This window comes from Oncorhynchus kisutch, linkage group LG3, assembly GCF_002021735.2.
Source record: "Oncorhynchus kisutch isolate 150728-3 linkage group LG3, Okis_V2, whole genome shotgun sequence".
In the NCBI taxonomy this organism is placed as follows: domain Eukaryota; kingdom Metazoa; phylum Chordata; class Actinopteri; order Salmoniformes; family Salmonidae; genus Oncorhynchus; species Oncorhynchus kisutch.
In genome coordinates this window covers 46,191,871-46,216,397 of record NC_034176.2, presented here as the reverse complement: position 1 = coordinate 46,216,397, position 24,527 = coordinate 46,191,871, and the positions used below count along the sequence as shown (strand labels likewise).

At 43.1% G+C, this 24,527-nt stretch overlaps 1 protein-coding gene across 2 annotated transcripts in view; it reads right to left on the bottom strand.

The window, feature by feature from the left end:
- Positions 1-19,036, bottom strand: part of LOC109883845 (tight junction protein ZO-2) — a 117,807-nt gene extending 98,771 nt beyond the window's left edge. Inside the window, exon 1 of one of the 2 annotated variants that reach the window (XM_031807251.1) lies at positions 18,913-19,036. Coding sequence is in view for 1 of the 2 variants with exons in the window: in XM_031807246.1 (XP_031663106.1) it covers positions 1,379-1,438 (60 nt within the window). In the remaining variant the exon portion in view is untranslated. Of the gene's footprint in view, positions 1-1,378; positions 1,693-18,912 lie in introns of those variants that run through there. The other variant, XM_031807246.1, reaches the window with a different exon arrangement.
- Between the last annotated feature and the right edge of the window lie 5,491 nt (positions 19,037-24,527).

The window sequence follows — 24,527 nt, the reverse complement described above, 5'->3', positions numbered from 1 at the left end:
CCTACAGACTCACACACACACTGTAACACACTCTTCCCCTCAGAAGGACACATTGAAAATCAATGTGCATCTAGTTAACATGTATTATCACCTACTGGAAATTCTAATAAAGTTATACTGTATGACTGAAGTCCTCACCCAATAGAGAGTGACTACTGTAACAGACACTACTGTAACAAACACACTACTGTACTTTAACAGCTACTCACTCTAGAATGGAGCGATGGTTCTTGTCGATACAGCTGGGCAGATAAAACAGTGGCACCCATTGAGGCTGTGTGGAGGGTTGACAGTGACTGTATAACAATTATCCACTCACCACAAGCTATTTCAACAAACAAGCAAGATTTGTCTCAATAGCTAAATTGTTCCATCTTTAAAAGCCTCTATAAGGCATATAGGCTATGGATTCTTCAGAAATGTGTGACAGTGCTTGTGAATACTTAACAAATGTGCAATAAAGCCTGCACAAGTAGTTTCTTTAAAGTGGGTCTGTAAAATGTTTTATTGGATTTAGAGTATAGTGATAATCACATGCTGAAAAAACAGGATTTTAATACTAGACTGATGAATAAGATATTCATCAGCACTTGCCTGTTATTGCTGAATTAATACAGTAGCCATGTAAACAAACGCCATATTGAGGGTTGAGAGGACTGGGTTTTATGAGGTCAGCAATGTGATCATCATCCACCCGTTACACACACACACACACACACACACACACACACACACACACACACAGTAAATACATACATATTCACCGACATACACACACACGCACCCAACGCGTAATGGTTGACCGCTCCAGCGATCCTCATCCCAGCAATCTGTGTACCCTAAGCTTATCCCCTGCTGGGGCCAGACAGACAGACAATACTGAGCCAAGTACAGAGAGAGCCTTTGGGGTGCGTCCGTCCACACACACACTTCTGAATTGATGTGGCCTAACATGAAATTAGGCTACACACACACTTATTTTCAAATGAATAGACATTTAAACTTGAAAGATTTAAAAGTGACAGAATAAAATAGTCAAATAATATTATATATCACAGGAATCTAAACTGTGTGTAAATAATGCACAACTACTTGACAACAAGTGCAAATATTTGACTAAATACTTCAAGGCGTCATTCTTATTGGCCGAGAGGGCGAAACTCTACAGGTGAATTCACAAGGTTATAAACGTTGGTTGCTCCATACGTAGCAAAGGTACAGCCACCCGATCACCGCCTCATGACCGTAAAACTCCTAAAATATATATGTAATACAAATACCTACAGCATATTCTTGGGACGCAGCGGGTTAAGATACCGTATCGCTGTATGCTAAAAGTTACAGTCTGTAATGGTAAAACGAACTACAGTTGACTTACTCCGACATGTTCGCCCTTGCCTGGATACACAGCCACTCTTCCGCCTCCTTTCACAGGCATTCTGCGTTGTAAAAGTTGTGAAACACTTTGGCCTTATGTTAATTAAGACACTTGTTTTACGGTTTATGGCTTGTAGAACTGGTATCTCTTAAAATATACCCTATCCTAGTCTCTAAAATGGAACATGGCTTGTGACTGCGGTCCTAAAAGACTTCCCTAGCTCGCTGCAATTCCTCCGGCGTCAACTCCCGAGATCCTTTAAAATTATTGCTGTGATATCGATGGGAACCGAAACGTTCTTACCAACAACTGGGGTGTAATTCTATCCGTCAATGTTTCTTAAACGGAAGCAAACGGAACGAAACGGGGAGGGACCTAACTGAATTTGTCCAATACAAACTCTCCTTTAAGTTGCAAAACGAAACGTTTTACAACTGTTTGGCGGAATAAATGCACCTCAGAGGAGACTTTGAACTCAGTTAGCCTACTTTATGAATACCGAGATGAAATTGAGGGCTCTACTAATGTTGCCCATTTCTATTTCAATTTCAATGGTCGTCTACAAACGGATTGAATGACTGACATGTTTAATGGGCTATTTTGTGTAATCTTATTCCGACATAGGAACGTTTTGTACCTATTTTTTACGATAATATTGTATTCAACCCCCTCTGCCAGAGTGGACTCTTCCGGATTGGACACATTGATTTAACTGTTCTCTAAAAGTTAACAGAAAAAAAACCGGTATTTACATACAGAAAGTCAAATTCTAAGAATTCATTGGGGTCCTTGAAAGCCTAGTGTAATAGTAGAGTAGTATTTTTTTATGATAAAACATATAGTGATCTGTCCTCTGTCTATCTAATACAGCACAACAGGAGAATAGTTCATATCGCCAGCTGCTGCATTATAATGAAAATATATCATTCAAAAAGGTTAAACTAAATCCTGTAAGCCAGACAGTCTTATTAAACTCTAATTTTCCCTCCAGAATGGATGAATAGAATATATCCTGCACAATTCATGCATCTTTGGACTGCAGGGTTGTGACAATACTTTTAAGCAAACTGGAGTCTGCATTTGATTCTAAAACTGTTATTTATCTCCACAGCTCCATTTACAGTGATGGCGCCAGAGGGGATGGCTGCCGTCTTATCAGCTCTTAACCAACCATGCTATTTTGTTAGTTTTTTCGCGTTGTTCATAACTTGTTTTGTACATAATGTTGCTGCTACCGTCTCTTATGACTGAAAAGAGCTTCTGGATATCAGAACTGCGATTACTCAACTCAGATTGGACAAATAGCTTTTCTTCAATGATTCAGACGGGAGGGATATACTACAGACATCCGACCAGGCCCAGATCCTGGTCATTCACTGGAGAAGGAAACAGAGATTTCACAGAAAAAGATCATGATGCCTTCTGAGGATCAGGCGAGGGGTAGCTTATCTTCATTTGCCTTCCGTCCTGCTAGCTAAGGTTAAATCGCTGGAAAATAAATGTGACGAACTGAAAGCACATGTATCCTACCAACGGGACATTGAAAACTGTAATATCTTATGTTTCACCGAGTCGTGGCTGAACAACGACATTAAGAACATACAGCTGGAGGGTTATACACTCTATCGGCAGGATAGAACAGTAGCCTCTGGTAAGACACGAGGGAGGGGCCTATGCATATATGTAAACAACACCTGGTGCACGATATCTAGTGGCCAGGGACTTTAATGCAGGAAATCTTAAAACAGTTCTACCTAATTTCTATCAGCGTGTTAAATGTGCAACCAGAGGGGGAAAGAAATTCTTGATAGTCCGCACACAGAGACGCGTACAAAGCTCTCCCTCGCCCTCCATGTGGCAAATCTGACCATAATTATATCCTCCTGATTCCTGCTTACAAGCAAAAATTAAAGCAGGGGGCACCAGTGGCTCAGTCTATAAAAAAGTGGTCATATAAAACAGATAATAAACTACAGGACGGTTTTGCTAGCACAGACTGGAATATGTTCAGGGATTCTTCCGATGGCATTGAGGAGTACACCACATCAGTCACTGGCTTTATCAATAAGTGCATCGAGGACATCATCCCCACAGTGACTGTACGTACATACCCCAACCAGAAGCCATGAATTACAGGCAACATTCGCACTGAGCTAAAGGGTGGAGCTTCCGCTTTCAAGGAGCGGGACTCTAACCCGGAAGCTTATAAGAAATCCCGCCATGCCCTCCGATGAACCATCAAACAGGCAAAGCATCAATACAGGACTAAGATTGAATCGTACAACACTAGCTCCGACGCTCGTCGGATGTGGCAGGGCTTGCAAACTATTACAGACTACAAAGGGATGCACAGCCGAGAGCTGTCCAGTGACACGAGCCTACCAGACGAGCTAAATAACTTCTATGCTCGCTTCGAGGCAAATAACACTGAAACATGCATGAGAGCACCAACTGTTCCGGACGACTGTGTGATCACGCTCTCCACAGCCGATGTGAGTAAGACCTTTTAAACAGGTCAACATTCACAAGGCCGCAGGGCCAGACGTATTACCAAGACGTGTACTCTGAGCATGCGCTGACCAACTGTAAGTGAGCAGCAGGTAGCCTAGTGGTTAGAGTGTTGGACTAGTAACCAAAAGGTTGCAAAATTGAATCTCCGAGCTGACAAGGTAAAAATGTGTTGTTCTTCCCCTGAACAAGGCAGTTAACCCACTGTTCCTAGGCCGTCATTGAAAATAAGAATTTGTTCTTAACTGCTGTATATAGCCTGTCTTTTTACTGTTGTTTTATTTCTTTACCTACCCATTGTTCACATAACACATTTTTTGCACTCTTGGTTAGAGCCTGTAAGTAAGCATTTCACTGTAAGTTCTGTTGTATTCTGCACACGTGACAAATAAGCTTTGATTTGAAGTGTCTTGACTGACATTTTCAACCCTTCCCTGTCTGAGTCTGTAATACCAACATGTTTTTATGATAAAACATAGGGATCTGTCCTCTGTCTATCTAATACAGCACAACAGGAGAATAGTTAATATCGACAGCTTCTGCATTATAATGAAAATATATAATTCAAAAAGGTTAAATGTGACAAGTAAGCTTTGATTTGAAGTGTCTGGACTGACATTTTCAACCCCTCCCTGTCTGAGTCTGTAATACCAACATGTTTTAAGTAGACCACCAGAGACACTTTGCCCAAGGACACTAAGGTAACCTGCCTAAATGACTACCGACCCGTAGCACTCATGTCTGTAGTCATGAAATGCTTTGAAAGGCTGGTCATGGCTCACATCAACACCATCATCCCAGAAACCCCAAACCCACTCCAATTTGTATACTCCACCAACAGATCCACAAATTATGCAATCTCTATTGCACTCCACACTGCCCTTTCACACCTGGACAAAAGGAACACCTATGTGAGAATGATATTCATTGACTACAGCTCAGCGTTCAACACCATAGTGCCCTCAAAGCTCATCACTAAGCTAAGGACCCTGGGACTAAACACCTCCCTCTGCAACTGGTTTCTGGACTTCCTGACGGGCCACCTCCAAGTGGTAAGGGTAGGTAACAACACATCCGCCACGCTGATTCTCAACACTGGGGCCCCCCAGGGATGCGTGCTCAGTCCCCTCCTGTACTCCCTGTTCACTCATGACTGCATGACTAGGCACAACTCCAACACCATCATTAAGTTTGCTGATGACACAACAGTGGTAGGCCTGATCACAGACAATGATGAGACAGCCTATAGGGAGGAGGTCAGAGACCTGTGGTGCAAGGATAACAGCCTCTCCCTCAACGTGATCAAGACAAAGGAGATGATTGTGGAATACAGGAAAAGGAGGACCGAGCACACCCCCATTCTCATCGACGGGAGTGTAGTGGAGCAGGTTGAGAGCTTCAAGTTCCTTGTCGTCCACATCACCAACACACTAACATGGTCCAAGCACACCAAGACAGTCGTGAAGAGGGCACGACAAAACCTATTTCCCCTCAGGAGACTGAAAAGATTTGGCATGGGTCCTCAGATCCTCAAAAGGTTTAACAGCTGCACCATCGAGAGCATCCTGATGGGTTTCATCACTGCCTGATATGGCAACTGCTCAGCCTCCGACCACAAGTCACTACAGAGGGTAGTGCGTATGGCCCAGTACATCACCGGGGCCAAGCTTCGTGCCATCCAGGACCTCTATACCAGGCAGTGTCAGAGGTAGACCCTAAACATTGTCAAAGACTCCAGCCACCCTAGTCATAGACTGTTCTCTCTGCTACCGCACAGCAAGAACAGCGAAATAAACAAAGAGAAACGAAGGTCATCATCAATTTAAGACATGAAAGTCAGTCAATCCAGAAAATTTGAAGAACTTTGAAAGTGCAGCCGCAAAAATCATCAAGCACTATGATGAAACTGGCTCTCATGAGCACCGCCACTCCAATTGCATCCCAAATAAATGCTTCACAGAGTTCAAATAACAGACACTTTTGTCCAAAGCAACTTAGTCATGCGTGCATACATTTGACTTATGGGTGGTCCCAGGAATCAAACTCACAATCCTGGCATTGCAAGCGTCAAAGCGCCATGCTCTATCAACGTGGTGTATGGTCTCAGCATGCACTGCTCTCCACCCTTGCAATACACACAGAACTGTGTGTGTGTGTGTGTGTGTGTGTGTGTGTGTGTGTGTGTGTGTGTGTGTGTGTGCAACGTGTGTGTGTGTGTGTGTGTAGTAATAAACTAGTCTTGACTGGCCATGCTTGAGAGAAATGACAGACTGCTGTCATAGGAGTCTGCTTTAACTGCCAAACAGATGTCAGTACAGTACAAGAGACAGACATGTTTCTCTCTAATAAATCCTCTGTGTTAGCTGTGGGTATTGAAACATGTGTCTGAGGGGGTAGTGTGTGTATTGTGTTAGTGACCTCTAGAGGTAAGGTTAGGACTTGAAGGGAGCTCACAGAGCATGCTGTAGGGCAGGGGTATTAAAATCTTAACCTACATCGAAAGCGTTCCACAGGGATGCTGGCCCATGTTGATTCCAATGCTTCCCACAGTTGTATCAAGTTGGCTAGACGTATTTGGGTGTTGAACCATTCTTGATACACACATTGAGCGTGAAATACCCAGCAGCGTTGCAGTTCTTGACACAAACCGGTGCACCTGACACCGCCTACCATACCACAATCAAAGACACTTAAATCTTTTGTCTTGCCCATTCACCCTCTGAGTGGCACACATGCACAATCCATGTCTCAATTGTCTTAAGGCTTAAAAATCCTTCTTTAACCTGTGTCCTCCCCTTCATCTACACTGTTTCAAGTGGATTTAACAAGTGACATCAATAAGGGATTATGGATTCACCTGGTCAGTTTAGGTCATGGAAAAATCTCTTCTTAATGTTTTGTACACTCAGTGTAGAATATCTGTGTGGGAAAAAATAGATAAGCTATTACAGACATTTGCAAGATTGTGAGAATGTATTTATATGTCACCGGTAAAATTGTAAATTAAATGCTATAATGGCTCCCTTATCAGTCCAGTCAATGCATCATTCATTCAATATGCTGCAACGTTGTATGCATTCCTTTATCCATCTGACGAAAAACAATACCAGACAACTTTGAAGCGTTTGAATATTCAGGCATACATTATAAGATTCAAAATCAAATTTAGGATCCAGATGTCTGCCTGTCATAGTAGTAGATAGACGGCTGCTGACAGACGCTGGTTTATGAATCAGCATAAGGACGTTATTTACACCTTCATGTTATCATGCATCACAACACACACAAACACACACACACAGATGTATCTCTCTGTGATTTAAGACAGAGGAGGAGTAATCATGAGCCCTTATTACCTTAGCAAACAGTAAGTTGATTACAGGAGAGGAAGTGTGTATATGTGTGTGTGTGTGTGTGCATGTGTGTGTGTGAGACTCACATCATTAACGGATCATGCCTTTTAAATTCATTAGAGAGCATTTAATATGCAGAGCCTCATATAATACACACACTGATAGATGAAAATAGTTATGTATAAATATGGGTGGTAATATGTTACATGAGAGAGCGGTTGTCTGACATGTTAAATAAACATGTGATGGAGAGACACTGTCTACAGCAGGCTTTTACAACTGGTGGCCTTGTTAGCCGAATTTGGCCCTCGGGTGGTTTTATTTGGCCCCACAAGTTTTCTGAGAAAGAAAATATAGATTTTTAACATTTTTAGAATTAGACATTTTCATTGCTGGACATAGAAGACTGTAAAAACACCAGGAAATCAACTCCAATTGATTTTAATTTTGGTAATCAATACGAAATCGGTATTCCCATTAGGCAATTTTCAGTCCACACATGATTGGTAATTATGTTCCGGCTTCCCCGACCATCCGCTCAATAAAAAAATTGCCTTGTGGCTGAATCACGTTGATTATCCCTGGTCTACAGTATGTAAAATAAATAGATACTGCCCCAGATAAAATAGGATGAAGTTACTCCACATTATTGTTGTGTTTTTGTTCTGTCAGGTGTTTTGAAACAGTTAACAAACAGAACCATGCCACACTGCAGCAGCAGAAGAGCCCGATGCAAATACAGCCTAGTCTTCTGTTCTCGCTCAGTACAATAAACATTCTATTGATTAGCAAATGTAAATGCCGCGTTGTGTTAGTTGGGGTGTTTTGCTGTGTTTTGTCTGTCCCACAGACGTAGCACAAGGAGTTTGGGGTGTCGGTTTTCTGGGACATGCTAATTAAGGGAGATAAATAGAAGGCAGAGTGATCCCAGGGGAGAGTAGAGGAGCACAGAGCAGCCATCAGCGAGTCACCCTGCCCTTCATCTCATCTCTACTGGAGTGAGAGGGGGAATGAGAGAGAGGTTATTCAGAGGCACAGAGTAGAGAGGGTTGAGCGTTAGAGGAACAAAAAAAAGATGAATCATGTAAACGATATGATTAATCAACACTCTGCTGTAATTACACAAACACTGTTAATCAACAGTCACAGATGATGACATCCAACCCGTCACGGTGCTGCTCAATTTGGCACAACTCACCCCTCAGGTAAATTATTTTCAAAGCACAGGAGGATGGGATCATACACAGAAAGTTTGGCTAAATACCATTCTTTAGTGTCTTTTATGACCTGAAAGAGCACAGAAAGAGGAGGACTGGCCTCTTCACTGAGCATAGCAGCCATTTCTGATTGACAGTTGGAGGGTTTCTCATAACTCCTACAGTAGTCTGTGTCCCAAATGGTACCCTATTCTCTATATAGTGCACTACTTTTGATTAGCGCCCTATGTGGTGAATCGGTGGCATTTGAGACGCAGCCCTCTAGTCTCCTCTAACATCCTGCAGTGGGCTTAACTATGGCCTCTTCTCCCCTCTCACCAGGGGCAGAGTAAACCTTCTCTCTGAGCCAGCCTGACAGTATTACTGATGAAATATGCGTCGGTATGCACAGAGATAGGGGGGGAGAGAGAGAGAGCAGAGAGACTGGGGGAGACTGAGAGAGAAAGATAAATAGAGATAGGAGAGAGGGGGGGACAGAGAGAGAGAGAGAAAGGGAAAGATAAAAAGAGAGAGTGGAGACAGAGAAAGAGAGAGCATAAGAAGGGTGTGCCTTCCATATTACGCAGCCCTGGGCGAAGAGATTAATAAGTTATCGGCTTTAAAAAGTGCAGTCGGACCGACCAGGCCTGGCCAGAAATAGCCACAAACATCCTCCAATCAAATAGGAAGTGGATCCAACCGACAGATCCAGAAAGGGGGGTAAAGGTTAAGTTTAGGAAAAGGGCTAGCAAACTGCCACTCAGAAGCCATTCAAAAATCTTTTGGCTGTATATACACTCACACTGCCAATCAAATACAATCATCACGATGTCCCTCTCTTAGGTCTCTGTCCAGTCAGTCAACAACCCACCTGGGTTGAAAGTCCAACAAACGTCTCAATTATGATGACAAGCTGTCAGTGAGCATGTTTAAATGGTGTTATTGATTTACTGTAAAGTACATGAAGTTGCATCCCACTGCTGTCAGTGTGAAATTACCATTAGTCAGGGAAAGGAAACTAGAGGGTGCAGTACCGCAGTTGAACACTAGAGGGTAGGCTCCAAGCTTCACAACACGTTTGGTATGTGCAGACCTCCAATACTATCAAATCAGTCAGGCAAAAATGTTGTGTGGACATAAAAAGTATCTTATTGTATGACTGACCACGCAACTACAACTTTGTTAAATGTCAAAATCACCCCACAACATTATGATAGGCATATGGGCAATATATACAAACACCATTCAAAGAGGACTGTATAGCTACAATCCTAATTGTGTTCTCTGTTACTGTACTGTAGATTACAAGGTGCTGCTGTAGCTGCATATGGACCCAGTAATGACATGCAAATCACAGTTCCACACAGTCCTGTGGGATTCAACCATATTGTCTGCAGTCTGTTGGTTCTTTTTAATAAAAGACAACGAGGTGTGGTGCTGTAACAGTCACAGGGGGCTCGCTACTTCTGTACTGTAATCTGCATCAATAAAACCTTTGAAATGCATTCTGAGCGATCGGGACTGCAGGAGACAGTGGACACAGTGTGTGTGCGCGTGCTTATGTGTGTAATGTGTATACGTGTGTGTGTGTGTCTGTGTGTGCATGTGTGGTGTGTACAGAAGACTGCAACAGATGTAGGATCTTCTTTTGAGCCAGTTTGTTACTACATGACAATAATCCTGCATTAACAGGAAATGTCAATTATTATGTGGATTATAATTAATGGACATTGTTGTAGGGGTTGATACATTTTTCATAAGGGAAAATCAAGTCAGACATTTCTAAGTGGAAATTACAAACTTCAGAAGTGTTTTTTTAAACCTCAAATACACTACAAGTTTTAAATGTCCTGCATTGCAGGAAAGTTCTCCAGCAACAGGGTGATCAAATGAAGATCCTACATCTGTAAATCAATGGTGTTCAAGTATGGGGTGCTGCAGACCAATATGGAGACCGGAGTCTGGCTGAGTGGGCGTTTCGAAAGGAGTGGGTGTATGGAAAGAGAATCAGCTAAGTTGGCAGATTTGTTCTCACTCAAGACCCTTTTGCGTGGCAGACTGGGCTGCATGGCGAGTCGAAAGGCGGGACTGCAGGAGTCAGGGGACACAGTGTGTGTGCGCGTGCGTATGTGTGTAATGTGTATACGCGTGTGTGTGTGTCTGTGTGTGCATGTGTGGTGTGTACAGAAGACTGCAATGTCAGTGCAGCGGTTGTGTATGGAGGTGCTTGCAGACCTAAGGTGCTACCCATTGGGCAACTATACCAGTGTCGCCAGTAGTAACGTGGCAATATTTTTCCCTCCCATGATTTTATTTCAAGTAGGATAGCAGCCTACACAAGAAATAACTAATAACTAACAGCCCACAGAATAAATAACAATTTGCCGGGGTATGGACTCTACAAGGTGTCGAAAGCTTTCCCTAGGGATGCTGGTCCAATGCTTCCCACAGTTGTGTCAAGTTGGCTGGTGGACCATTCTTCATGCACACTGGAAACTGTTGAGCATGAAAAACTCAGCAGCGTTGCGGTTCTTGACACAAACCGGTGCGCCTGGCACCTACTACCATACCCCGTTCAAAGGCACTTACATTTTTTGTCTTGCCCATTCACCCTCTGAATGGCAGACATACACAATCCATGTCTCAATTGTCTCAAGGCTTAAAAATCCTTTTTGAACCTGTCTCATCCCCTTCATCTACACTGATTGAAGTGGATTTAACAAGTGACATCAATAAGGGATCACAGATTTCACCTGGATTCACCTGGTCAGCCTATGTTATGGAAAGAGCAGGTGTTCTTAATCATTTGTATACTCAGTGTACATGCAGTCTACTCAATCGAGAGGGCATGAACAGCAACAACACCGGGACAGTGTCCTGCTTGCAAAGCACTACTGTCCCGCAACGGCATGGGAAGTAGATACCTAGTAGCCAATATCAGGGCGCACAAATACAAAGCAAACAAGCAACAGTAATCAGTACTGTTAATAAAAAATAAGCAATAGTCAGTTTTATGAACTATTATTTAACGCAGTACGACTCAGACTCATCCTCTGGCTTCAAAATAGAAGTCCATACTCTCGCGGCATGGTAGTTGCGTGGTAAGAAATGGTGGAAAAAATACACTTTTTCAATACACCCACTCCTTTCCACACTCCCCTACTTTCCTTATGTCACACCCACTCGCCCATACTCTGGTTGCCATATTGGGCTGCAGCTACCCTCTTCTCATGGTGTTCCCAATCTGCTTAAATGGTGTTCTAATGTTGCCGGGGAGGGTCGCCCATTGACAACTCCATTGATCCAGTGAGCAGTACCTCTTTCTTTCTTTCTGCCTTCCCTCTTTTCTTTTTCTCTTCTCTTTTCCTTCCCTTCAGAGAGTCTGACTTTGTTTTTGAGGTTGTTTTAAAACCGTCTGCCAAGATTTTATTTGTGAAAAAAATGTCCCTTCGGGATCTGCTGAGCAATCTTTCTGATTAAAAAGTGTTTGATTAAAATCTATACACGCAGTACTGGAGAAACAAATGCTAAAACCACAGCAGCTGATGTATTGCACTCATAGTTATAGCTTACAGTTATGGATAGTAGGAAAACAAGATGAGAGGAAAGAGGAAGATACAGGGTTTGGGTCTAGGAGGATGAGAAAGAGAGGGAGGAGGGGGAAGAGTATGTGTAAAATGTAAAGTGTACTTGGAAAGAGTTCAGGCTCCTTGACTTTTTCTACATTTTGTTATGTTACAGCCTTATTCTAAAATGAATTAAATTGTTGTTTTTTTCCTCATCAATCTACACACAATAACCCATAATGACAAAGCAAAAACAGGTTTGTAGACATTTTAGCAAAAACTGAAATATCACATTTACATAAGTATTCAGACACTTTACTCAGTACTTTGTTGACGCACCTTTGGCAGCGATTACAGCGTTGTGTCTTCTTTGGTATGACGCTACAAGCTTGGCACACCTGTATTTAGGGAGTTTCTCCCATTATTTTCTGCAGATCCTCTGCAGGATAGGCACAGCTATATTCAGGTTTCTCCAGAGATGTTCGATCGAGTTCATGTACGGGCTCTGGCTGGGCCACTCAAGGACATTCAGAGACTTGCCCCAAAGCCACTCCTGTGTTGTCTCGGCTGTGTGCTTAGGGTCGTTGTCCTGTTGGAAGGTGAACCTTCACCCCAGTCTGAGGTCCTGAGCACTCTGGAGCAATTTTTCATCAAGGATCTCTCTTTACTTTGCTCCGTTCATCTTTCCCTCGATCCTGACTAGTCTCCCAGTCCCTGCCACTGAAAACATCCTCACAGCACAATGCTGCCACCACCATGCCTCACCGTAAGGACGGTGACAGGTTTCCTCCAGATGTGACGCTTGGCATTCGGGCCAAAGAGTTCAATCTTGGTTTCATCAGACCAGAGAATATGAGAGTCCTTTAGGTGCCTTTTGGCAAAAAGTGGGCTGCCATGTGCCTTTTGCCGAGGAGTGGCTTCCTTCTTGCCACTCTACCATAAAGGCCTGATTGGTGAAGTGCTGCAGAGATGATGTCCTTTTGGAATCAAATAAATAACATTTTATTGGTTACACACACACGTGTTTAGCAGATGTTATTGCGGGTGTACCGAAATGCTTGTTCTGTCATCTCCACAGAGGAACTCTGGAGCTCTGTCAGAGTACCATTGGTTTCTTGGTCACCTCCCTGACCAAGTCCCTTCTCCCCCGATTGGTCAGTTTGGCTGGACGGCCAACTCTAGGAAGAGTCTTGGTGGTTCCAAACTTCTTCCACTTCTTCCATTTAACTTCTTCCACTTCTTCCATTTAAGACCTTCAATGCTGCAGACATTTTTTGGTACACTTCCCCAGATCTGTGCCTCGAGACAATCCTATGGACAATTCCTTCGACCAAATGGCTTGGTTTTTACTCTGACATGCACTGTCAACTGTGGGACCTTTATATAGACAGGTATGTTCCTTTCCAAATCATGTTAAATCAATTGAATTTACCACAAATGGACTCCAATCAAGTTGTAGAAACATCTCAAGGATGATCAATGGAAACAGGATGCACCTGAGCTCAATTTCGAGTCTCATAGCAAAGGGTATGTATACTTATGTAAATAAGGTATTTAAAAAAATAAGTATTTTATACATTTCTAAAAAACAGTTTTCGCTTTGTTGTTATGGGGTATTGTGTATAGACTGATGAGGGAAAAACCTAATTGTAGATTAAGGCTGTAACGTAACAAAATGTGGAAAAAGTCAAGAGGTCGGAATTCTCTCCGCATTCACTGTATACGTGAAATGTATGGACGCATGGCTGTAAGTGTTTTGGATAAAAACATCTTCCAAAGGGCATTTTTTATTATTTTTAATAGGATGAGAAGGTAGAGGAGGAAGAGGTGGAGGAGATAGAAAAGGGTCGAAAGAGTTGGAGAGGGATGAGAAGGAGGAAAGAAGGTCACCACAGTGATTATTTTGTTAATTACTCTTAATTAAATAAAAATGTGTGTTGTCAGGCCTCCCAGCATCGTAGCTCACTTGTAAGAGAGGGCTGCAGAGGTGGCTTCTGAGAAGAGGCCCTGCAGGGAACTCTGGGTAAATCTTTCTGTGAAGGGGGCGAAGAACTAACAGAGGCTGATTCTGATATTTTTTTCCACTAATTGGTCCTTTGACCAATCACATCAGATCTTTTTCAGAGCTGATCTGTATGGTTAAAAAAAGGATCAAAGTTGGGCTGCCTGTCTAAACTCAGCCAGAGACTCGCACGCACGCACAGAGAGAGAGAGAGAGACTGGAGGAGACACACAACCTTCCAAAACACTCCACTACCAGTGCCAGGGCAACCTTGTCCAAGGGCACCATTAATGCATTTAAAACAATGACTTTTTTCCATGTCTCTCAGTCTCGGCAGATCAGGAGACAATCAAACAATATGTCATCTGAAGGACACATTTTGTAACATTACTCTTACAGGATACATCTACGGAATAAACTTGTTTATGTCACCTTTATTTAACCAGGTAGGCTAGTTGAGAACAAGTTCTCATTTACAACTGCGACCTGGCCAAGATAAAGCAAAGCAGTGCGACAGAAACAACAACACAGAGTTACACATGGAATAAACAAGCGTACAGTCAATAACACAATAGAAAAAAAGAAAGTCTATATACAGTGTGTGCAAATGGCATGAGGAGGTAAGGCAATAAATAGGCCATAGTAGCAAAGTAATTACAATTTAGCAGATTAACACTGGAGTGATAGATGATGTTGTGTAAGTAGTGATACTGGTGTGCAAAAGAGCAGCAAAGTAAATAAAAACAATATGGGGATAAGGTAGGTAGATTGGGTGGGCTATTTACAGATGGACTATGTACAGCTGCAGCGATCGGTTAGCTGCTCAGATAGTTGATGTTTAAAGTTAGTGAGGGAAATGTAAGTCTCCAGCTTCAGCGATTTTTGCAATTCGTTCCAGTCACTGGCAGCAGAAAAGCGTTGGCTTTGGGGATGACCAGTGAGATATACCTGCTGGAGCGTGTGCTACGGGTGGGTGTTGTTATCGTGACCAGTGAGCTGAGATAAGGCGGAGCTTTACCAAGCATAGACTTATAGATGACCTGGAGCCGGTGGGTCTGGTGACAAATATGTAGCGAGGGCCAGCCGACTAGAGCATACAGGTCGCAGTGGTGGGTGGTATAAGGGGCTTTGGTAACAAAATGGATGGCACTGTGATAGACTACACCCAATTTGCTGAGTAGAGTATTGGAAGCTATTTTGTAGATGACATCGCCGAAGTCCAGGATTGGTAGGATAGTCAGTTTTACTAGGGTGAGTTTGGCGGCGTGAGTGAAGGAGGCTTTGTTGCGAAATAGGAAGCCGATTTAGATTTGATTTTGATTTTGGATGGAGATGTTTGAAATGAGTCTGGAAGGAGAGTTTACAGTCTAGCCAGACACCTAGGTATTTGTAGTTGTCCACGTATTCTAGGTCAAAACCGCCCAGAGTAGTGATGCTAGTCAGGCGGGCGGGTGTGGGCAGCGAACGGTTGAAAAGCATGCATTTGGTTTTATTAGCGGTTAAGAGCAGTTGGAGGCCACGGAAGGAGTGTTGTATGCCATTGAAGCTCGTTTGGAGGTTAGTTAACACAGTGTCCAAAGAAGGGCTAGATGTATACAGAATGGTGTCGTCTGCGTAGAGGTGGATCAGGGAATCACCCGCAGCAAGAGAGATAGTGTGGATATATACAGAAAAAAAGAGTCGGCCCGAGAATTTAACCCTGTGATACCCACATAGAGACTGCCAGAGGTCCGGACAACAGGCCCTCCGATTTGACACACTGAACTCTGTCTGTGAAGTAGTTGGTGAACCAGGCGAGACAGTCATTTGAGAAACCAAGGCTATTGAGTCTGCCAATAAGAATACGGTGATTGACAGAGTTGAAAGCCTTGGCCAGGTCGATGAAGACGGCTGCACAGTACTGTCTTTTATCGATGGCGGTTATGATATCGTTTAGTACTGTCAAGGATTTCCTCCTCTTCTTCCGAAGAGGAGAGGCGAAAAGGATCAGAGGACCAATATGCGGCGTGGTAAGTGTCCATGGTTCTTTTAATATGTAAATGTACACATGAACACTACAAAACAATAAACATGAAAAACCTAAACAGTCCTATCTGGTGCAAAGACAGAGACAGGAACAATCACCCACAAACACACAGTGAAACCCAGGCTACCTAAGTATGATTCTCAATCAGAGACAACTAATGACACCTGCCTCTGATTGAGAACCATACTAGGCCGAAACATAGAAATACCCAAATTATAGAAAAACAAACATAGACTGCCCACCCAACTCACGCCCTGACCATACTAAATAAATACAAAACAAAGGAAATAAAGGTCAGAACGTGACAAGTACCTTGAGCGTGGCTGAGGTGCACCCGTGACCGGCTCGGAAACCGGATTGCACAGCGGAGAAGGTACGGTGGGATTCGAAATGGTCAGTGATCTGTTTATTAACTTGGCTTTTGAAGACTTTAGAAAGGCAGGGCAGGATGGATATAGGTCTATAACAGTTTGGGTCTAGAGTGTCACCCCCTTTGAAGAGGGGGATGACCGCGGTAGCTTTCCAATCTTTAGGGATATCGGACGATACGAAAGAGAGGTTGAACAGGCTAGTAATAGGGGTTGCAACAATGGCGGTGGATAATTTTAGAAAGAGAGGGTCCAGATTGTCTAGCCCAGCTGAATTATACGGGTCCAGGTTTTGCAGCTCAAATCAAATCAAATCAAATCAAATTTATTTGTCACATACACATGGTTAGCAGATGTTATTGCGAGTGTAGCGAAATGCTTGTGCATCTGCTATCTGGATTTGGGTGAAGGAGAAGCTGGGGTGGCTCAGGCAAGTAGCTGCGGGGGTTGAGGAGCTGTTGGCCGGGGTAGGGGTAGCCAGGAAGAAAGCTTGGCCAGCCGTAGAGAAATACATTTTGAAATGTTTGATTATCATGGATTTATCAGTGGTGACCGTGTTACCTAGCCTCAGTGCAGTGGGCAGCTGGGAGGAGCTGCTCTTGTTCTCCATGGACTGTTCTCCAACTTATTTTGTAACAATGGCCTACTCAGAGTATAGGTCTAGGGAAAAAGGAAAAATATAGTTGATTTTCCATAACTACTGTACTCTGGTAACAAACATGAAAACAAGAGGTTATCTAACGCCAATCCTCTAGTTACTTTAGACTGTAGTCAGTTCAACCCTATCATAATAAAATCATTAAAAACTATTGTCATTCCTCTCAACGAGCAGAAAGGCCTAGACTCTCAACGGGCAGAGAGGCCTCTCTTTCTCTGCCTTCAAACAAAAACAGCACTCCTCTCATAGTCTCTCTAGACAGACAGGTTGCATCCAACAATGTACCAGTCCTAGATCTGAGATTTCCTAGACTACTTATCTCTAACTAGCTTACACCAAAAGAAAACATGTTATTTATATTCACAGACTAAGTGGGCATGCAAAGTCTTCCTGTGTAAACATGAATTCATGTTAATTAAGTCAGAAATCAGGAGCAGATAGTTTACTGCTGTGATACAGAGGAACCAACCAGTCTACAGTATTTACATCTAGCTGACTTTAAACAGACCATATGTTATTTCACAGACAGACAGAACAACCCAGAACAGATAAATACACAGACAGACAGAACAAGACAGGACAGAAATAACATACAGTATCTCTCTGTACGTCTGTGAGAAATCTGACTTTGCCTAGTTTTATAAACTATCTAACTACAGCTTAATAATGAGAACTGTTTTAATAATATATATTCTAAACCACAGAAAAGTGAGGACGAGGAAACAAAACATGTGGATTGAACTGAAACAGAATGTTAGGTAATGGGAGTGTCGAGAGAAGACTAACACGATCATGAATAAAATGAGGACACATAACTCAAAACATAGCGAATGCGAAATCAATATATGCGCACACACACCCACCCACCCACCCACCAATGGAACTTAGGGGAAAGTGTTCTTCATTGCAAACTGTCATTGCAAATGAATGAACATTAATAAAATGGGGACAATTAAATTGAAAACATGAAATACATACATAAATCAATACTGGTAACTAAAATTATAAATAAATTAAGAAAAGAGAGATGCTAAGATTAAGTAAGTGAAGGGTCAATTGCAACCAATATTGGCCACCATTTTACTCCCTAAAGCGAATTGCGGTGTTAACTTTTAGTCCTGGTTGTTGCAAATATATTTCAAGACCAATTCGCCCTCTGGGGAGTATTATCTTCGGTATAAATCAAACCTTTTATTTGAGCAAACTAAGCAGATTTAACTATTTGACAATCATTCCGTACAGCTGAACTGAGCTGGCGTGAAGTTCTGCCTCTTGGTTGCAATTGACCCGTAAATAGTAAGATGGTAAAATAGGATAAAGTAAGTGAAGTAAGATGGTACAATAGGATAAAGTAAGTGAAGTAAGATGGTAAAATAGGATAAAGTAACTGAAGTAAGATGGTAAAATAGGATAAAGTAAGTGAAGTAAGATGGTAAAATAATATAAAGTAAGTGAAGTAAGATGGTAAAATAGTATAAAGTAAGTGAAGTAAGATGGTAAAATAATATAAAGTAAGTGAAGTAAGATGGTAAAATAGGATAAAGTAAGTGAAGTAAGATGGTAAAATAATATAAAGTAAGTGAAGTAAGATGGTAAAATAGGATAAAGTAAGTGAAGTAAGATGGTAAAATAATATAAAGTAAGTGAAGTAAGATGGTAAAATAGGATAAAGTAAGTGAAGTAAGATGGTAAAATAGTATAAAGTAAGTGAAGTAAGATGGTAAAATAGTATAAAGTAAGTGAAGTAAGATGGTAAAATAGTATAAAGTAAGTGAAGTAAGATGGTACAATAGGATAAAGTAAGTGAAGTAAGATGGTAAAATAGTATAAAGTAAGTGAAGTGAGTTGGTAAAATACCTCCTTCCAGGGACTTGCTAAACAGGGTATAGTTCGACGGCGAACAGACAGGCGGCGGGAGTCAGAAATATGGCGTACGTCGTGGAGGTAGTAGGAGCGGGTGTCGCCAGTCCCGTAAAAGCTGTCCCACGGTTGGTTGGTTTGGAACAAGCCTGGTGCGTTCTGCTGACTATAATAAAACACTTTGGTTAGCACACACACACAAAAACATACACACACGCACTTACACCATCACTGTACTCTGAACACGCAGGTACACACATTATACACACATTATACACACACGCACACACACACACACACACACACACACACACACACACACACACACACACACACACACACACACACACACACACACACACACACACACACACACACACACACACACACACACTCTTTCTATCTTTCTGTTTAATGGATACACCCACTATATTACAGTATATCTGTCAAACTGTCTATGTGATGTGAGACAATAAGGCTATGAAGAAGAATTCATAAACAAGTGAACCACTCCAAAGATATACAGTAAACACTGAATCAATTAAAACATTCAATATAACTGTCATCTTAAACCAAATCTAATATCAAGCAATATAATCTCCTCTACGTTAAGAGGACCCGAGGACCCAAAATCGTTATCTCGTTATGAGTAAATCAAAAACGCATCACTGGACTGGTAATGAGGTCAGATAAATCGTATCCACAATGTATATTACCAGCATAGCGAATCAAAGCGTCAAATGACGTTGATTGAGAGGAGTATTTCTAAGTATTCTGTGAATCCTATGGAGAAAGCTTAATCCTGAAAGTCACAGTTGTTACAGATAAAAAGATCACATCACAGAGCTGTAGATCCCTTTCAGAGGTGTGACCGCAGATTCTGCATGCCCTTACAGGGAGTGTGTGTCTGTGTGTTTGTGTATGTGTGTGTATGTGCACGTGCGAGAGTGTGTGTGTGACACATGAGGGATGGCAGTTTATAGGGAGCGGTGACTCAGAGCTGACCAGAGCCCAACCATCCAGAGAGTCTTTAGTCAGACCACAGAGACCTAGCGATCAATCCTCAACATAACAAGCTTCCCTCCTGGGAGCGCTGCCCCCGTTCCCCGCCACACACACACACACACACACGTACACTACAGCGACAGCAGGGAGATCACTCCAGATTCAAGTCAAAATGCGACGTTTTTGAAGGTCCTCAGGATGTCGGGAGACTCTGTCAAAACCGTCCACTAGGGGCAAAAAAAAATTATACCCAGAGCTGGGACTGAACTAGGGTCTATAAAATAGGAGTGTGCAGCTTAGAGACCACTGCACCATTCATCCACAACGAGTTAGCAAGGCTAGTCTTAACAAATGGCTAAACTTAACCGTGGAGTTGTTTTTCTGTTTTAAACCAACTTAACCCACGTCGCCGCTAGGGGCAACCCAAGCCATCAAGTATGCTTGGGTGTTGCTAAGGCGTTGTGGGCGGGGATGGTGGATGGGCGTAGTCCGCAGACTCCGTCTCCGAGGGCGACAAAGCCTAATGAGTAGTGACAGAAAGAGTTGGGATACAGGGCGGAGCTGCCTCTCTCTGGAGGAGTGTGTTTGTGTCTGGTAACAGGATCTGCGTTCGATAAGAGCTCAGCTGGGAACGATGACACGGAGAACACTGTCACGTGTCTCACCCTGAGAGCTGCAGGACACACACACACACACACACACACTCTGCAGATTTACGAGTGAAGAGTCAGAGGAGCGGTGAACCAAGAACCTTCTGACAGAGGTACATCGGGACATGCATCCCAACACACACACACACACACACACACACACACACACACACACACACACACACACACACACACACACACACACACACACACACACACACACACACACACACACACACACACACAGATACAGTATGTACAGTGCATTGCAAAAGTATTCAGACCCCTTGGATTTCTTAACATTTGACTGTTACACAATGGAATTAGAATGGATTTAACTGTCATTTTTTGTCAACAATCTATATTACATTGATTATCCCAAACATTAGGAACACCTTAACTACCTCCCGGTGTCAGAGGAAGGCCCTAAAAATTGTCAGAGTCTCTAGCCACCCTAGTCATAGACTGTTCTCTCTGCTACCGCTCGGCAAGCGGTACCGGAGCTCCAAGTCTAGGTCCAAGAGGCTTCTAAACAGCTTCTACCCCTAAACCATAAGGCTCCTGAGCATTGCCCCCCCCCCCTCTCTCTTTTACACCGCTGCTACTCTCTGTTGTTATCATCTATGTATAGTCACTCTAATAACTCTACCCATATGTACATATTACCTCAACTAACTGGTGCCCCCGCACATTGACTCTGTGCCTGTACACCACTGTATATAGTCTCACCATTGTTATTTTACTGCTGCTCTTTAAATACTTGTTACTTTTATTTCTTATTCTTATCCGTATTTTTTTAAACTGCATTGTTGGTTAGGGGCTCGAAAGTAAGCATTTCACTGTAAGGTCTAATAGAATTTGATTAGATGTTGACTCCAATGTTACCAACAGTTGTGTCAAATTGTTGAGTGTGAAAAACCCAGCAGTGTTACTGTTTGGTGCACCTGGCACCTACTACCATACCACGTTCAAAGACACTTAAATCTTGTGACCTATTCACCCTCTGAATAGCACACATACACAATCCCCATCTTATTTGCCTCAAGTCTTAAAAATCCTTCTTTAACCTGTCTCCTCCCCTTCATCTACACTGATTGAAGTAGATTTAACAAGTGACATCAATAAGGGACCATAACTTTCACCTTAATTTACCTGGTCAGTCTATGTCATGGAAAGAGCATGTGGTCGTAATGTACAGTGTATGTATATTCGTCGCATAAGTATTTAGCCCCTTTGTTTCGGCAAGCCTAAACTAGTTCAGGAGTCAAATTTGGCTTAACAAATAATATAATAAGTTAGATGGATAACAGAGGTTGACATGATTTTTGAATGACTAACCCTTCCTCTGTCCCCCGTACAGTACATACAACATCTGGCCACTCAGTCAAGTATTGAATTTAAAGCACAGATTAAACAACAAATACCAGGGAACTTTTCGAAAGCCTCATAAAGAAGGGCAGTGATTGGTAGAAGTAACAAATCAGAGATTGAAGGTATCTTTAAGCAATGTCAAGTTAATAGATATGCCCTGGATGAGGTATTACACCACCCAGACACATCAAAGATACAGTCGTCCTTCTGAATTCAGCTGCAGGACCAGAACGAAACTGCTCAGGGATGTAACCATGAGGCCAATGGGGATTTTAAAACAGCTACAGTGTTCAATGGCTGTGATGGGATAAAATTGAGGATGGACTCCACAATAATGACCTAAATAACAGAGTGAAAAGAAGAATACAAATATACAGAATACAAAATACATCTACAACACAAGGCCAAATCTACACTGGATTTGCTTACCAAGAAGACTGACTGGCCAAGTTACCGTTTTGACTTAAATCTGCTTGAAAATCTATGGCAAGTGTCACGGCCGTCAAAAGAAGTGGACCAAAGTGCAGCGTGGTTAGCGTAAATATTCATTTTATTTTAGAAAATGACGCCAACAAAACAAACGATGAAAACAACCGTGAAGCACCGGAGGTCTGGAGAGGACTAAGTGCCACTAACAAAAGTCAACTACCCACACCGAAGGAGGGAAAAAGGGCTACCTAAGTATGATTCCCAATCAGAGACAACGATAGACAGCTGTCACTGATTGAGAACCATACCCGGCTAAAACATAGAAAACAAAACATAGAATGCCCACCCCACATCACACCCCGACCTAACCAAATAGAGAAATAAAACGTCTCTCTAAGGTCAGGACAGTACCCCCCCCAAGGTGCGGACTCCAGCCGCAAAACCTGAACCTACAGGGGAGGGTCTGGGTGGGCATCTATCCGCGGTGACGGCTCTGGTGCGGGACGTAGACCCCGCTCCACCTCTGGCTCACCCCACTTTGGTAGCGCGTCTGGTGTGGGTACCCTCGCCGCTGACCCCGGACTGGGCACCCTTGTTGCGGGCCCCGGACTGGGCATCCTCGCTGCGGGCCCCGGACTGGAGACCGTCGCTGGAGGCTCCGGACTGGATACCGTCGCTGGAGGCTCCGGACTGGAGACCGTCGCTGGAGGCTTCGTGCCATGGATCATCACTGGAGGCTTCGTGCCATGGATCATCACTGGAGGCTTCTTGCCATGGATCATCAGTGCAGGCTTTTGCTATGGATCATCACTGGAGGCTTCGTGCCATGAATCATCACTGGAGGCTTCGTGCCATGGATCATCACTGGAGGCTTCGGACTGGAGGGACACACAGGAGGCCTGGCTCTGGGAGCAGGTATACGGCGTATTGGGCTGGGGAGTTGCACTTGAGGCCTAGTGCGTAGAGCTGGCACAGGGCTTACCGGGCTGGGCAGACGTACAGGAGACTGGGTGCGTGGAGCAGGCACAGGATATAATGGGCCGTGGAAACGCACCGGAGGTCTGGAGCGCAGAGCTGGCACAACCCATCCTGGCTGGATGCTCACCCTAGCCCGACAACTGAGGGGCACTGGCACAGGACGCACTGGTCTGTGGATGCATACCGGCGACACAGTACGTGTAACTGCAAAGCATGGTGCCTGAAGGGCTCCTCAAAGCGACTGTCTTGCTCCAGACTCCAACCCCTCCAAACTCTTTTGTCCCTCTCCACTGCCAACCACTCCTCGCTCAAACGGTCCAAGAATTCCTCCTCGGTCTGTCAGGGTCGTTTTTGTTATTTCTTGTTTTGTTGGCGACATTTTACAAAATGAAATAAAATGTACGCTCACAACGCTGCACCTTGGTCTTCCTTTAACGACGGCGGTGACAGCGAGACTTCAAAATTGCTGTCTAGCCATGATCTCCAACATCTTGACAGAGCTTAAAGATATTTTTAAAGAATAATGGGTGTGCAAAGCTCTTATAGACTTACCCAAGAAGACTCTAATCAATGCCGAAGGTGTTTCTAACATGTATCGACTCAGGGAGCTGAATACTTATGCAACTACTATATTTTAGTCATTCCATTTTTATTAATCTAAAAAAACGAATGCATTTTTCTTCCATTTTGAATTTATGGAGGATTTTGTGTTGATCGTTTTTTTTAAATACATTTTAATCCCACTTTGTAACACACAAACATTTGAAGAAATCCAAGAGATCTCAAAACTTTTGCAAGGCACTGTAGATACAAAAACATGTTCCCACATACACAAACTAATACACAGCCAATTATTCTAAACATTGACAAATAAATAAATCACTAAGGATGCCAGCCAGTTACTGACGTCAGCCAGTTAGTGTATACAAAACCATGTATGTGTGTGTATATGTGCACAGTCTCTTGTATTTGTGTGTGTGTGCGTGTGTGTGTATATTTTTTGCTACGTGCCAAAAATGTTACTGTGGTGTGTGGGCGGGCCGATGTCAGAGTGGGATTCTGAGGCGGTCGTATCAGAGAGCAGCCATCCCTCTCAGAGTGATACACAGTAGGAAGGACACCTCAAAACAGACAAACACACACACACACAAAGCACACACACACTCAGACACAAACACA